This window comes from Perna viridis, chromosome 7, assembly GCF_037379345.1.
Source record: "Perna viridis isolate PV_CMFRI_1.1 ecotype Kerala chromosome 7, ASM3737934v1, whole genome shotgun sequence".
NCBI classification, from domain to species: Eukaryota; Metazoa; Mollusca; class Bivalvia; order Mytilida; family Mytilidae; genus Perna; species Perna viridis.
This window is the reverse complement of record NC_142451.1, coordinates 35,849,210-35,866,161: the sequence shown is the minus strand read 5'-3', so window position 1 is coordinate 35,866,161 and position 16,952 is coordinate 35,849,210. Positions and strand designations below refer to the sequence as shown.

At 31.9% G+C, this 16,952-nt stretch overlaps 1 protein-coding gene across 6 annotated transcripts in view; it reads left to right on the top strand.

Annotated features, from left to right (window-relative positions):
* The window catches only part of LOC148612475 (uncharacterized), a 59,196-nt gene that overhangs the window by 11,159 nt on the left and 31,085 nt on the right, over positions 1 to 16,952 (top strand). For 4 of the 6 annotated variants that reach the window (XM_088593940.1, XM_088593941.1, XM_088593942.1 and 1 more), the window contains 15 exons: positions 831 to 1,003; positions 3,202 to 3,332; positions 6,524 to 6,659; positions 8,143 to 8,287; positions 9,644 to 9,750; positions 10,178 to 10,302; positions 11,457 to 11,575; positions 12,222 to 12,331; positions 13,402 to 13,554; positions 14,226 to 14,350; positions 14,807 to 14,944; positions 15,108 to 15,317; positions 15,552 to 15,641; positions 16,111 to 16,191; positions 16,579 to 16,702. In XM_088593940.1, the coding sequence (XP_088450066.1) occupies positions 831 to 1,003; positions 3,202 to 3,332; positions 6,524 to 6,659; positions 8,143 to 8,287; positions 9,644 to 9,750; positions 10,178 to 10,302; positions 11,457 to 11,575; positions 12,222 to 12,331; positions 13,402 to 13,554; positions 14,226 to 14,350; positions 14,807 to 14,944; positions 15,108 to 15,317; positions 15,552 to 15,641; positions 16,111 to 16,191; positions 16,579 to 16,702 (1,967 nt within the window). Of the gene's footprint in view, positions 1 to 830; positions 1,004 to 2,288; positions 2,413 to 3,195; positions 3,333 to 6,523; positions 6,660 to 8,142; positions 8,288 to 9,643; positions 9,751 to 10,177; positions 10,303 to 11,456; positions 11,576 to 12,221; positions 12,332 to 13,401; positions 13,555 to 14,225; positions 14,351 to 14,806; positions 14,945 to 15,107; positions 15,318 to 15,551; positions 15,642 to 16,110; positions 16,192 to 16,578; positions 16,703 to 16,952 lie in introns of those variants that run through there. The other 2 variants (XM_088593943.1, XM_088593945.1) reach the window with 2 other exon arrangements.

Sequence of the window (16,952 nt, the reverse complement as noted above, 5' to 3'; positions counted from 1 at the left end):
AGCAAATTTCTCCATCATTTACTGTTTTTGAGGTAATGAGGTACAAAGTGATCCATGAAAGCACTCTGAAGCAGAACTTAAGTTGAACTTCAAATTGTGCAATATTGTATCCAAATGAGTTGATGTGATCCATAATAAAACAGGAAGTCTCTATGATTAAGTGTGTCAGAAACCAATATTGTGTCAACACTTGTAACTTGCCTGATGTGAACAGGCTGCAGTGGTAACATGCTGCACAATTGGCAAAGCATTTAATTTGTTTTTGATGTTGGAAAAATCCTTGAATCGAACTGCTTGAACATGTATATACTAAGTGTATCCATTGTGATTGCACATGTCTCTTTTGGTTCAATTTTTAGCATAAAATCATACCGTGTGTATTATTCAGTTGTATGCTGTTTCAAACATTTGTCATATCTCCATATTCTTATTGACAACATGAGAGCAGATCAAAGGAATTCATTCAAACCTTGCCTGATTTTTTAGCACTCTAATATACAAATAAAAAAATTGGGTTTTAGCACATTCTCATTTTTGTTCTCCATTATTTATGTTTTTGATTTCTGATGTTCATAGTCTATTGCTCCAAAACTTTGTGTAGTGCAGTATAAGGATTAGTGTCATGGGGTGTTGATTTTAGCATATTTTAGTGGTCTGTCTAAAAACACCAAAATAAATTTTGTGAAATATTAACTCTGAGCTAAGAAAGTACTTAGTGCACCACTTAACAAAAATAACCTACCCTGCAGTATTGTTAAATATCCCATTATAGTCAATATTTTTACAAATGAATATCCATTAAAAGACATTTCAGTACATTGTTTTTTCAGCTATGCCACTGCTGGTGACAAGTACAGTTTCTCTCCAAATTGTCCAGCAAAGGGTCTGTTTACAATGGATCTTAAAAACACTCCATTTGTTGTTGACCCTAAAATCATATGGAGATGGAAAGGGTCATATCCGGGGTCAAATGTTAGCGGATCACCAAAAATAATAAAAACAAGTAAGTTCTTGGTCAATTTGACTGCTACTTAGTATTACAGGTATACAAAAACAAACGAGTTTGTATTGATAAACAATTGTTGTAAAAGGACAAAAACAATCATTTAGAAACACCTAAAAAAATGTTAAAAACTTCACAAATGCAACAATATTGTGGTTACTAGTACATGTACATGATTTAACATGATTTTGAATTATTACATTGAACATGAGGTGCTTAGATTGTTCTTGTTATCATTTAGATAGTCCTTTTAGATATTTTGGTCCCCATGGATTTGACAAGTTCATAGTTTTGTTGTCTCTTTTTGTCCTCGTATTTGACAGCAGTGTTGACATTCATACCATGCCTCTTTTCCAATAATGTATATTTTACATAATTTGTGGGGCTTCAAATTTTCCCTGTTGTGGGGACATATTGCTACAGTCAACAATCTTGTTACACTTTTATCATAACTGTACATCACAGCCTTGAGTTGGACAACAGATATTTATATGATATATTGTTCTTGATAAGTGAAGTTGGGCTACTGTATGTCATAATATCTGTCTCTGGCTTTTAATTTTAAGATTGTAAAAAAAACATACTCAGTTAATGCCAATGTATGCACATTTCGTCATTGATAGAATTTGTATTACTAAGTAACTTAAGAGTTATTGCTTGTGAAATGAAAAAAAAAAGACATTGTTATCTTAGTTTTTGCTTCTGCTTTGAAAACTGATAAGTAAAAAGATAATGATTAATTGGTTCTTTTCTTAAAATCAAGATTTGAAGTTCAAGTTAAAAAATGATTAATATAAAAGTTTAGGATTTATTTAATGACAATAAAATTTCTTTTCTCAAAAAATTGCCACCTCTTTGGCTTAGACTTCAGCTTATCATTGTGAGACATATCTCAAGTCATGGAAGTAGGAAGGGAAGAAAATGCAGAATGGAATTGTTATTATATGTACTGGTACTTTTATTATGAACAATGTCTGTAGAAAATTTGAAGATACAGAAAAAACGTTAGTAATGAAGTCAAGAAGGAAAATATTAAATTTAACTCAATAGTGTGAGATGTGATGTTCTATTGAGAGGTTCAAAACTTTTATTGTTCATTGGCAATATCACAGATAAACATTAAAATTGCTGATAAATAGAAAATAAAGACAATATTGTTTGGCAGCCTTATGTTACTGTAAAGTGTTAGATTTACACAGAAGGCTGTTTAGTATGTTACTTGTGTATTATAAATCATTCAATAAGCATGCGATGTCGATGATTATTAGTCATACACTTATTGTACAAAATAAATGATAAATATTGGGATTCTCTCACCATGAAAACAAAGTGTTAGTTTTTACTTGATTAATCGTAACATTTGACCATATAATTCATCAACTATTTACATGTACTGTACATTGTATGAGGTAAGACAGAATTTTACCATTCTTAACATGTATCAGTGCACATTATTATTACATGTATAGGTTGTTGTAAAAATGATCAATAACATGTATAAAGAAGAAAGACATGGCTTACAGATCTGAATAAAAATAAATAGTTTTAGTTGATTGGTTTTTTTTGTCATAAGTTTAATTAATTGATAATGTGTCACTGTGTTTGTTCAATGAGCCACTTTGCACATCATTAGCTTCAAGTCTTAGTTTACAATTGGTAACTATGGAAGTTGTTATGACTAGAGAAAGTTAATGGATGAACTTGAACCATGAATGTTTAGAGAGAATTCACAAACATACCAGTAATAAACCACTCAATTAAATCAGCTGTAGTAGACAACTAGATGTGCATTTTTGTGATATGCTTACAATTATATCATGAGTATATAAATTAAATTATTATACAGTGGCAGATCCAGAGGGGTGTGTAGGGGGCATTTGAGCCCCTAGAATTGGGAAATTATTTTTTAGCATGAATTCTTCATTTTTCACAAATTTCACCCCAAATTGTTTTGCTTCTCTTGGCTTTACATTTAATTCTATTTACACCCCTCTAACCTGTAATCCTGGATTCACCCCTGTTAAATAATAGATATTTTTCATATTTACTCTAGCTGGTACCACATTTTTGGAAAACATATCAAACTTCTTTTCCTAAAACTTGAAATTTTTTTAATTCTTCTCTACATGGTCTGTGTCAACTTGTTTGTAACTTCAGTATTTCTTCTCATATTTCTTACAACACTTCATATATGACAGGTTATGTTGGTTGCTTCCTTGATAAAGATGATCGTATGTTACCTGCACAGTATCTCAGTAATAACCAGATGACTATAGAGATGTGTGTCAACCATTGTAGAAGTCGAGGATTTGCTTATGCAGGTGTGCAGGTAATTTGTATCATTTACTTCTGTTCAATAATATAAACACCTTTAATTCTATAGTTGTATTAATACATTTGATTTATAGGTTGTTTCTGGCTAAAAACCACTAATTCCACTTCCCATAGGCTTCTATGCTAATTTCACAATATTCAATGGCTTCTCTGGACTTTACCTTAACTTTAACCTGCAGAGGACTATATATCAGCATGATTCTACATATGTCAGCTCACAATCCTCAGAATGGCATGTGGGGTTAGCAGACTTGCAGTGAAGTACTGGTCACCGGAAGTGAAGGGTCTATAAATAGCATGGGAAATCCCAGTGTTTTCACAAGATAGGGGTATATTTAAAAATCATTGTGGAGATTAGGCTTCACATCACAAGAAGCAAAATGCACCTATAAAATGTACAGAAATGTTTTTCCTGTCAGAAACTGTTTAAATTTTTTAAATAAGATGAGAACTTTTTTCACAGCACTATGAGGAACAGGGGTAATTTCTGCGTAGGACTATTTTTGCGTACGTTCCAAATGCTCATTGGTTGAATTGGTGGTCTGTAACCTAAAGAGTCACTTTTTGTCTTAGAAAAAATAAATCACTATACAGGTATCTTTCTACACACATACTGAATGCATTTGCAAAGTTTCAGTGAAATGTGACAAGCACTTTTTTAAATATTTGATTTTTAAATATAGGGTAACCAACTTGTGCGAGCAAAAAAGTGACAATATTTTACCATACTTAAATGCATTAAATATTTGCAAAGAACTTTTTCTGACTTTTCAAATAAAAAATATCAATCACAACTTGTTTTTTAACAATATTAATGAAGAAATAGTTTTAACAGTAATCATTTTCTGAGAAATTGGTCTATTTTTAAAAATTTATTTCTGACATGCCTCCCCCTTTTTCTTGATCACATGTCAAAAATCCTAAATCTTTAAATTTTCACAAAAGGTGATATATTTGGCTTTAAATTTGTAAATACAGTGTTTTTACATTACAACATGACCAGTAAAGGGCACCTAAAGCAAAAAAAGTGCTCAATAATGGATTTTTCATGTTGCCATAGGGGAATGCTTATATGGCCTTAACCGCAGTAATGAAAGTGAGTTTTTCCTCATTTCTAACCTAATTTTTGCTCAAATCTACACAAAACTTGATTTCAAGTGCTTATTACCACCATATTTAGGTAAATATAGCCCTCAAAGTTTAATATTTGATATTTTTACTAAATTTTCTACACTTTTTACAAGATAGGACATAAAAATCAGGCAAAAAGACCAATTTTCCATAATTTGGACCTATAACTTAAAAAAATGCATATTTTGAAGGATTTTTGTAGTGTATTCCTCTCATGGCAAAGTTAACAAGATCTTCAAGTAGTTTAAAGCTATTTCAAGAAACTTTTCATTTTGCCATGGCTTCAGCTTAAGGCTAAAAACCACTAATTCCACTTCCCATAGGCTTCTATGCTAATTTCACAATATTCAATGGCTTCTCTGGACTTTACCTTAACTTTAACCTGCAGAGGACTATATATCAGCATGATTCTACATATGTCAGCTCACAATCCTCAGAATGGCATGTGGGGTTAGCAGACTTGCAGTGAAGTACTGGTCACCGGAAGTGAAGGGTCTATAAATAGCATGGGAAATCCCAGTGTTTTCACAAGATAGGGGTATATTTAAAAATCATTGTGGAGATTAGGCTTCACATCACAAGAAGCAAAATGCACCTATAAAATGTACAGAAATGTTTTTCCTGTCAGAAACTGTTTAAATTTTTTAAATAAGATGAGAACTTTTTTCACAGCACTATGAGGAACAGGGGTAATTTCTGCGTAGGACTATTTTTGCGTACGTTCCAAATGCTCATTGGTTGAATTGGTGGTCTGTAACCTATCTGTCATAGTATCATTGGTCTGTATTCATTCTAAGCACTGCTGTAAACAAAGTTATTTTACCTGCTGCTACAGGGACGGGAACATAAAAATACTTGTGTCGGTGCATCCATCCGTCTGGTCACACTTGTGGACACAACTCCTTGGAAACTACTTGATGGATTTTGCTCAAATTTATTAGGATTGTTAGTCACCATTTGTAGTTGGTCTTATTGAGCCGCCATTTTGATTCGAGAAATGTTATAGGAGTTATTATGTGACAAATGCTGATGGCTACTAGTTGCTTGTTTTGTGACTGAATGTTTGCTCCTAATTTGTGTTAAAAAAAAATTATGAAAATAAAAATCTCAAATAAAGTCCTTCATTCTTGTAATACATGTTAAACAAAGTGTAAGATGCAAAATTAAATAAAAGCAAAATAGAACAGATATTATGAAACTTGAAAACAAGTATCAGTAAAAATAAATTGGTTTACTGTCAGTGGAAGGGAAACTCATGGTTACCAATGTTAAAGCCTAAATTTTAAAATCAAAGGACAAAGACAAAGCAACAACAACAGGAGACAGAAACAGCATACAAGAAAAAAAAATAAATCAAAACCTAAGAATGATAAAAAAATAAATGAGCAGCCTTAACTTCCAAAACTTAAAATTACTTTCAGTGGAACACCTGGCTCACCTAATATTATATAAAAGTAAAAACTTTACAGTTGATATAAATTTATCCCCCCCAATGGAGAGATAAAGAAACCATTCATGATTCGGTTAAAAACTAATGATTACTGCAATAAAAAATGTGCAAACCAATTAAGATTTAAAAGATGTGAGATGACTGGTAAGAATGAATTGATTTCTCCCATGATCTTGTCTCTGGTGTATGCAAGTTAACATTATTGACATCATGTAGTTATGACAGCATTAACTGCCATATATGGCATCAAAACTGATATTGTAAAATTCCAAAGAAATGCCTCTTAAAACCTGGTATTTTAGTAGCTATAGAGTTCTAAGTAGGTAGATTTCTACACTTGAATTAAAGTGAATGCAATGTTTTTGTGGGGATAACTTAGTTATTTGTTAATTTTAGTATTACCTGCAGTGTTTCTTTGGAGATAACTTAGTTATATGTTAATTTAGGTTTTACCTGCAAAGTTTCAAAAGAAATAATTTAGTTATTTGTTAATTTCAGTATTACCTGCAGTGTACCTGTGGAGATAATTTATTTAATTCTTTATTTCAGTAATACCTGATGTGTTTCTGTTGAGATGATTTAGTTAATGTATTTGTTTATTTTAGTATTATCTGCAGTGTTTCTGTGGAGATAATCATAACAAGCATGGCCCAGCACCTGAAGAGACTTGTAACACACCATGTCGGGGTAACAAACAACAAATGTGTGGTGGAGTTTGGAGGATTTCTATATATGGAACAGGTTTGGGTCTATATTTTCTCATAAAATGTAATAAGTGCCTTTAGAGGGTGAAGATTCATACAGGTACATGCTGATTTTATTTGAAGGTGTACATTTGTGATAATTTTAAATTGCTGTGATTTTTATTTTTACATTTGATTATGTGTAAATATCTAGTAATTAATTAATTTTCTAGAAACCTGCCAAGTTGCTCACAAAAGGTCAAGTGTGTAGTTAAGCAAGCTTTTTATACATATGAGTTGTGAAATGATAACTCCATACACAGATGCTGAAGAGATGTTGCCACAGATAAAAGGAAAGTTGACAATACAGAATAAAAAATCATGTTTATTGTATAATTTGGTCAATAGTTTTCCTGTACCATCAATCTCTAATATTTACCAAGTAAAGCAGATTTTAAATGTAATGCACATTCTGTTTTACCATATAATAGAGGCAACATAATACAAGTTTTTTAAGGTGTAATATCATCCTTGCAGAAGATATGATAATTGAAAATATTAGCTGTCTTAACTTTCACATTTTCTTTTTTTTTTGCCCCATTTCTCTTTGAATGCACATACAGAAGCCACCTGATATATCTGTAAACACTATGGTACTTTTATCTATCTTTACTTTTTTATGTGTAACTTGTCCTTTTATCTGTCTTTACTTTTTAAATGTAACTTGTCCTTTTATCTGTCTTTACCTTTTTAAGTGTAACTTCCTTTTATCTGTCTTTACCTTTTTAAGTGTAACTTGTCCTTTTATCTGTCTTTACCTTTTAAGTGTAACTTGTCCTTTTATCTGTCTTTACCTTTTAAGTGTAACTTTTATCTGACTTTACCTCTTTAGGTGTAACTTACTTTTATCTGTCTTTACCTTTTTAAGTGTAACTTGTCTTTTTATCTGTCTTTACTTTTTAAAGTGTAACTTCCTTTTATATGTCTTTATCTTTTGAACTGTAACTTCTTTTGATCTGTCTTTACCTTTTTAAGTGTAACATGTCCTTTTATCAAATGAAATATTGACTGCATGTAGTTAGGCTTGATGTAAGATGATCTTTTGTCTGCTGTTTATAGTAAAGGGATAAATCTATTAAGTTTTTTATACGTGAAGAGTTAATATGGATTTAAGGATTCCTTCTTAAAAACTTTCTCAGAGTTTTAAATAGCTGTAACCTTAAAAATCTGGGAAAACTTTTGTTATGTGTTTTGGTTTTACCTCAGACAGAAGAAGGGTGACCAAGATGAATGATGTACTTAACAACTTCTTGGTCTGTAGGTAATCATTATACCATCTACTGTTAGATTTGTCTTGTCAACTGTCTGTCTGTCTGTAGATTTATCTACACATTCATTTGTCCCAAATTTAATCATTACTAGATCCTCCATTTTATTTGTGCTGTTTTGATGAAGTGCCAACAATTTCTTCATTATCACGAGTAAGTTTGGAAGATTTTCTGTAATTTTTTTGTTTTTTTTTTTGTTTATAATTATTACAGGACTGCCTCAGACTGTAGTTGGACATTGTGGAGGATTCCCAGGACAGTGTTACCCAGATCTTATAAATAATCCTGCTGATCCTAATGCTCCTGTAACACCAACATTACTATTACAGATCATTCCAACACATCCATGTCTTCAACCGTAAGTAGTGCCTAGTATGGTCTTATTTGTAATCATTTACCACTGAAAGGTCTGGTATGTTTTGTTGTAATCATTTACCACTGAAAGGTCTGGTATGTTTTGTTTGTAATCTTCTATCACTGGAACATCTGGTTTGCTTTGTTTGTGATGGTTAATCACCATAGGATATAGTATGTTTTGTAAAAAAAGTAGCCCTATGAGATCATGTACATCTGAAAATAAAGACTCAACCTGCATTTAGCTGTATTTGATGAATACGAAAGCTTCATCAAATTTACTTAGAAAACAGTAAACGAAATGTCAAGGATGGTGAAAAAAGACAGATTGTTTTTGATATGTTGTTCTGCCATTTTGTTCCCTAAAATTGTAACCTGACAACAATCATCACTCTTCACCAGACTATATGCCAGTGTCAAAAATATTTTCCAGTGGTCTTGATCATTTGTTATTATTTTTAAGTCGCTAACATTGTCACACTCATATTCCAGTACTTAATATTCGCATATGATTTGCATAATTCTATATATATACTCCACATAATCCCCTAGATCTGTGCCATGTTTACCGCCATAGCGTCATAATTCTAGCTTCATACAAGATAAAAATATACCTCTTAAATATCACACACGTGTTCTATGTGTGTTTCTTGCTTGTATGAAAACAGGAAGTTTACATGAGATGATCGGTTATCATTGAACATTACCCAGTTTCCGATTTAGGCACAAGGACTCGTTACATGATTATATAGGTCATATTCATTAGCATGGCCTGAATATTTATGAATGTTTATTGTCAGTGTTTAGTCTGGTTCCTAATCTGGTTCCCTGATCAATATCATAAGCGACCCAAAGATTGCTACAAGGTACCTCTAATAAAAAATTTCATACACATTAAAAGATGAAATGATCGGTTAGCATTGAATTTATGTAAAATTACCCAGTTTCCGATTCAAACACAGGGGCTCGTTATAATTGATTGAAATATATATGTCATATATGTTATTAGGACCCTGATATAGAAAGAAAGATATAACCATTGCCAGTCATTTAATCTGGTTATGTGTAATTTGAAAACATTCGGGGTCATCATGGTTATGAAAGAGTATGCAATGTATCAAGGGAACCAAGATTTTAGCGGAAGTCGCCTGATTTTAGAGCATATCCCATTCGTGCCCTGTTGAATCCAAAGTCAGTGACAGAGATTTTTTGAGGTTATTGTTTTTGAAGACCAGTCTTTGATTAAAATTTCTTTGCAAACATGTTTATCAATAACACCTGCCTGGTCCTTCCATAGACCTGTAGATAAAATACCTAAAAAAATTTTGACGATATGCTTATTCAGATAATTCACTTACAGATTATCTCCCTGTAAGAATGAAGGGAAGTGTATAGCTGTGACGGACTCTGCATTCAAATGTTTGTGTTACAACAACTTTTCTGGAGCAACTTGTGATGTTGTTAAAGGTTGGTCTCATACTGATTAGTAAATATTGCTTACTTATCAATGTCACATGAAGAAGTACCCATAAGACATTCCAGTTAGTATTACCCTGGGTGAGATCCAGATGTTACATGTATAATACATTGAGTGGCCTTCACTTTGACTGCAGAACATAGCAGTCTAATTAAAATTGGACCTCGTGTGTTTTTTACTTTTTTTTAATATGCAAAACTTAGTTTTTTAATTATAGAGATTACAAATACTTTTTTTATTCTTTATATGTTTTTATGGTTTTCCTGTTGTTGTCTTTTACAAGTATTTCCCCTTGTTTGTATCTTCAGTATTGTCATTTATTGTCAAGAAGATTTTGATTTATCATAATTTTAATTTTGATAACAAGATTTTGTTGTGCAATTTATAGTTGTAACTCTATTATGCCTTTCATTTCAGAACAGATTGTCACAATGGGTACTTCATGCCCAGCAGGACTATTCCCAGAGAGATGTAGCTGTGTAAAACATAACTGTGCAGGGGCAAAGTTTGAAGGAGACACATGTGTTACAGAAAGTGGAGATGTAAGACTTTCTTTTTGGTTTTTTTTATTTGAAGCTCATTTTTTTTTTTGAAAATTTGTTTGGTATTTTGGAAGGTATCATGTTTTACAATGAACAGAAATATATATATATATTGTCACTATTGATCTTTGATGCGCTGTAACTTGAATTAATATATAAAATTATTAAATGTACTTAAACTTTAAGAAATACATTTTTGTGTGTACTTTCCAGACTTTTGTTGTGATTTATTCTTTCTTTTTCTTCAGACATGAAGTGCTTTTTAACTTGAATAAAAAAATCTCTGGCCTGGATTTGGATTCTTATTTTAATTCTTTTTTGTATTTCATTGCTTCTTGAAGACTTTATTTACAACCTCAAAAAATGGGGTCGTATTATATTATGAAGCTGTCATTGGTTTTTTTAAATTTGTTTCTTATAAAATTCTATGTTAAAAATTTTAAACAGATTAAAAATAATATGTAGCACTATCAGTTTACAGGGGCCTAAGTTGGACCACACCCAAAAAGTCAACTTTTTTATTTAGATGTTTTTTTATTGGATTCCTTATGAAAATGCCTGCCCACATTTTCAAACACTTTTCAGATATTACTTACCTTTCTCAAGTTTTAAGGGACCAAAAGGACCACATCTAAAAAAATCAACTTTTTTATCTTATGTCCAATTTTGGATTTGTTTTTTTATATGAATCATTGTGGAAATCCATGTCTACATTTTTTAGTCAATATTGGAAAATTTCACACCATTTTTGAGTAGCAGACGGACTAGGGGCCTAAACTGATATTTTTTGGAAGGCCTTTTTTTTATTGAAAGCAGAACTTTTTACTTAGATTGAATATCTAAACATTGTGCAATAGTGTATCCAAAGCAGTTCTTGTGTCCATCATGAACTGTGAGTCACTATGTTAAAGTGTGTCAAAAACTAATTTTGTGTTTACACGTTTTCCAAATGAACAGAGTTCAACTCGATATGGTCATATCATGCTGCACTTGGTGGAGCTTTTATCATCTTTGGATCTTAACTACTTAATAGTACTTGGTTACAATGCTGGTAAGAATAGGTTGCTCCTTGGAACACATGTAAAGCATTCTTAATTTCCAATATTTATGTTAGATTGGTATGTCATAATTCAAGTTTTTTTTAACGTTTTCAGCCAAAAGTTGTCTGTAGATATTCCAATCCAGGTCATGTGATCCTATTCAATGTGGAAGGTTCTGGAACAGTCATGTGTCCATCAGGTTCAGAGATGGTAGGATGTTCTTATTGGGATGAGTAAGTGGACAGAATATATATCATTATATTAAATAACACTATAACAAAAAAGTTAAAAAGAGGGGCTTTTTCCACAGCTCATTTACATACTTCATTTCGTTCATTATATTTTATGAAGCACATTTCGATAATATAAAATTGTATGACTTAAAATGCAAAGCTGAGACAGTGTAAATTCTATCAAAAAGTCTCTTTATTGATATAAATATAAATACCTGTGACAACAAGTAATAGAGACTTTTTGCCTGAAACTAGGCTTCCTTGGGATTCACTGAGGACAGTTCTTTTTTTTTTTTTTGAAATCATGCTTATGACAGTTTGATGCTTCATAATAGAAATGAAACTTGTAAAATAAATAAAAACAGTAAACTTGGTTATGGTTCAATTTTTTCTTCAAATTATGTTATTAGATTTTAAAACAAAATATGTCAAAGTTTTAACTTTTACCTGGCTGGAAACCTGTCCAATCATGGTGATTTTTCATTTGATTCAGGACCTGTGTTGAATGCTTGTTTGCACGACTAAATAGCCTGGGGTGGGGTTTGTATATGAAAAAGAAATAACTTTACTTTAGTGCTGTTTTGCTAAGTAATGTGCTCATCATAGTAAAATGTTTCTGTATATAATGACCTTTAACCTTTCTTAGCTCAGGTCACCTGGTTGGAACTGGTGATGCAGACAATGCCCAATATTCTACAGGAACATGCAGTATGAGACATGGCTGTCAACAGTGTAGTCTCCAAGCCAGATGCAAAAGTTAGTTTTCCTTACAAAGTGCGTAAAAATGAATGATTTCTCTCTTAGTGGATGTTTCTTAAAAAAACAAACAAGTATCATAAAACTTCTATTTTTAGTTGCAATACATCCAGTCTTAAGGGGCACAACTTGCTAGGGTTCAATACATCCAATCTTAATAGGCACAAATTGCTAGGGTTCAATACATCCAATCTTAAGTGGCACATCATGCTAGGGTTCAATACATCCAATCTTAAGGGCCCAACTTGCTGGGATGCAATACATCCAGTCTTAAGGGCCATAACTTGCTGGGATACAATACATCCAATCTTAAGAGGCACATCTTGCTTGGGTTCAATACATCCAGTCTTAAGGGCCCAACTTGCTAGGGTTCTATACATCCAATCTTAAGGACCACAACTTGCTGGGGTGCAGTACATCCAATCTGAAAGGACTAAAACTTGCTGGGGTTCAATACATCCAATGTAGAGGGCCACAACTTGCTGGGGTGCAATACATCCAATCTTGAGTGCCACAACTTGCTGGGGTGCAATACATCCAATCCTAATGGGCTACAACTTGCTGGGGTATCTAAAACTTAAATTGAAGTAAATTAAATGACACAATTGCAATGAAAGATAAAAGACTTTTTTTATTTGGCTAAGCAGGGCCATAACTAAAAGTTAAGTACAAATCACAAAGAGAATCCTTTAGAAAAAAATACACACTAAAAACTATGTGACTATTGCTGAAATGCATTCAGTGCACTTCAGAAACAATTCCTATACTTTAACTGTTGATCCAGGATGGTAAAAAAAGTATATGGTTAAAGCACTGCATATTTTTCCTACCATATTTTTCCCTATATAACCATTCAAAAATTATACCCTTTTTACAGAGCAATATCAGCAATATCTTATATATGTCATGAGAGTTCTTTAGGTATGTTGAATGTATTTCAGCAATTAAATCTTCTGAATAACATTTTAGGCAAATAACCATTTCTTAAGTTTTATAGGGGCATGTGTCTTAAGCCAGATAAGGCAGAAAAAGAGTTTATTAAAATTTTGATTGACTTTCTTTGATCATAGAGTATGATTGCGGTTGTCAACATGGAGGACATTGTCACAAGGTCACAGGAGAATGTGTTTGTAAAGATGGTTATCATGGTAACAAGTGTGAGCTCTTTGATTATTGCAGTTTCTATGAGGATACAAATAAACAAAGTCCCTGTGGGACTGGTGGTAGGTTTAGATTGTTCTAAACATCTAAAATAAATTGATTAAGATTGATGGAGTAACAATATTCATTAAAATAATCATGGTTTTCTATTAACTTTATTGTGTACAGCAGAAGTTATACATGTGTAAGTTCACATAATTTCTTTCTGTATGGGATGGAACAGTTATATAAGAGTAAGTTTTTGTAAGAATTAGTCAAAAGGGGAAAATCAGAAAAATTCATGTCAAATCCCACAGATCTGTCACACAAGGATGCTTTCTCTATTTGAAAAGATCATCATTTGATCTCTACATCACTTAATTTACACAGAAATTTGTAATAGAATGTTAGAAAATTAAGGTTTTTTACAGAGTTATCTGTCCTTGAAATATTCATTTTCAGTGCATTTCCATGAAATATAACTCAATTTATCAAAGTGATATGGAAAAACTTTTATTTAATTTTCCTTGGTTCTGGTGGTGCAAATATCTAATTAAACTTTTAAAATGGTGTTTTTTTTTTCATACCATGTTTCACCCACTGCCTGATTCTTACAAAGACTGACATTTAAGAATTGATTTTCTTTGTAAACTTTTGTATTGATTGTTATTTCTTTAAGAAGTTGATGCTAATAGATAAAGGTAATATTATTATTTAACCTTGTTCTTATTTGCCAAGTTATGTTTTTATATAGGATTATGCAATGCAGTACCTCAGAATGCTGTCAAGACTTACGGTGGAGATAATGTTGGGGACCATTGTCTATTTCCTTTTATGTTCAAAGGGGTATCATATGGCAGGTGTATTGAGACCAATGAGGTTAGATTTTATTGGTAGATAGTGAATATAGTTGGTTACACCAATAGCACAATTTAATGACAAGTATTAGCAGTCTTTTATGAAGCTGTTTTAGTTATTGTAAGTGTGGGTAAGACCTAATTTATTTTCATAATTGGTGTATTATCAGAAACTCAAAACAGGTAGTGTTTGAACGGGATATATTATATTGAATATATTACAAAATACAAAAGAATGTCAAAACAGGATTATCTCAATCAAATGGCACTGCTTTCAAGAAGAAATTGATTCATTGACACAAATTCTGTCTTCATGAATTTGCTCAGCATCCAATGAAATACAAATTGTATCATGATAGTCATGTCTAATTTGGTTATTTCTTCAGGTCAATTTTACTTCTGATAACAACTTTATTCTACACAACAAAAACAATGATCTTGTATAAAATACATCTCTCTTACATTACACATTTTGTAGGTTGGCCCACCATTTTCTTGTGGGTCTATATTTGATGGTTCCAGAGAAGGTTATGTAGATCTTGGAATGTGGTCCCCTGGTCCAGTGTACACAATGGCTGCCTGGGTTAGACCAGATAAAGCTGATAGTGTCAGGAGGGTTAGTAACTTCATCACTCAAACCAAATGTTTAGAAGGGAGGTCTATTTCTCATTTCAACATGTGTTTTTAATAAAACTTCTTATTTTAAGATAATGTTTAATTATATTCACAGAGAACATGATATAGCTGGATATTTGTCTTAAAGTCTTTTCACTTTGCAGACAATTTTAGGTGGAGTTGGAGATTGTCTGGACTATGGTTTCTATCATTTTGAGAATTTCTGGGTGTATTACAAAGGAATGGACAGTTCATGTACACGTGGTATTGATACTGGTGTCAGGATTCAGACTGGCCAGTGGTACCTAGTAGCAGCAATACATAATGGTACTCATGTCATCAGCTATGTCAATGGCATTCAGAATGCAGTCAAGGTAGTTTAATTTACGTTTTTCTCTGTATTACTGTAAACCGATTAAATTTTGTGTTGATTTCACTTAAAGGTTAAGTTCAATCACAAGACAAGTTATTTTTGTGAATGAAAAAATAGTTTGTGATAAATACAATACTAGTTACAATTAATGTACCCCTGAATAGACAATGGGGAGTACAGAACTTCTCACAGTATTTCTTGTTCATTATGATTATTATGTTTTATATTCTTTCAGGTCAAACCGTATGTATTACCTACATCTAGTGGTCTATGGGTCGGTGGTGAAGTTTGTTGTCCTAGTAACAGATTCAAAGGAATGATTAAGGTATTACTGTGTTTCTATGTCAAACTGGTTAGGTCAGATAAAGCCTTAAAATAAAATGATGTAAATACTACTGACTACAAACCCTCTTCCTTGGATTTGAATTTAAATTTTAGTAGAACTGCCATGTTGGTGTCAAATTTAGTATAAGAGTTCTGCAGTACCTTTTTTATTACAATATACTGGAAACCAACTTATATTGGTACTTTATTTTGCCATAAAAAACTTGTTTGTGTACATCAAACATTATATTATTTTGTTGTTGAATTGTGTCTACGGAATTAGAATTTCAGTGTTTTTGGGGTGATTTCAATGATTGCATATTACAACTCATCCAACAGATTATTCATGTATGTCTACATTTAAATATGTTTTCTCTTACTTAAAATCTTGACTGATAAAAGTTACTGAAGAAAGGTTTGTTTCTTTTGAGCCTCTGATATGACCATTTGCTTTGTTTTTGTTTTTTTAGACAATCAAAGTGTGGAAAAGATCATTGAAAATCTCAGAACTAGAATCTAGTATGAAGATGCAGGGTAATGTTAAAACAACAGTGAGTATTTTACAGCTCTATATCTATAAATATCTATCTGGAATCTGTTTTGATTTAGTCACATTAACTTGTTCGTTATATAATATTGTGAAATTAACTATTTTGATAATTTTTACTCTGTCAATTGTAAGTTATTGACTAGAAGATGCTTAAGGTTATGATGGAAAATAAAGAAAATTAATGCCTATTTCTCATAATAGGCGATTTCTTTTCTTTTTTGTTTTTTTTTTTATCATACTTTGAATTTTTTTTTTATTCAAGTTTTTACATGATCTATCCATGTTTACTTAAGTTCAGTTTGGTTTGTGTACCAAAGACTTGTTTGAAACCTGAACAGTTAGTATGTACACACTTTAATTCAGTATGTGTAAATGTTTAATTTGATAGCAAGAAGCATTAACAGGTGGTTTGGTTGGACATTGGGAGTTAGGGGAGGTAATTCAGCCACCATGTGCTGGGATTGATCATGGAGGGGAAGACTGGACTGTCACAGATGGCCAACAGATAAACGGCAAGGATTTAAGGTTTTATCATACTTGACATGCCTATAGTGGATAATGAGACTTCTCCCAATGAAACAAAATGGAATCTGAGTAAAGATGGTCAATGATAATTATAAATAGCTTTTTGCCTTTTTAATTATTCATGTTTACTTTGCCTACAAAATTTATTTCCTTTTTTTTCAAGCAATATCTTGCTTAGCTGTGATGAGAAAGGAATTTTTAACTTAGCATATAAAAGGAAAATTTTACAAAATCTTA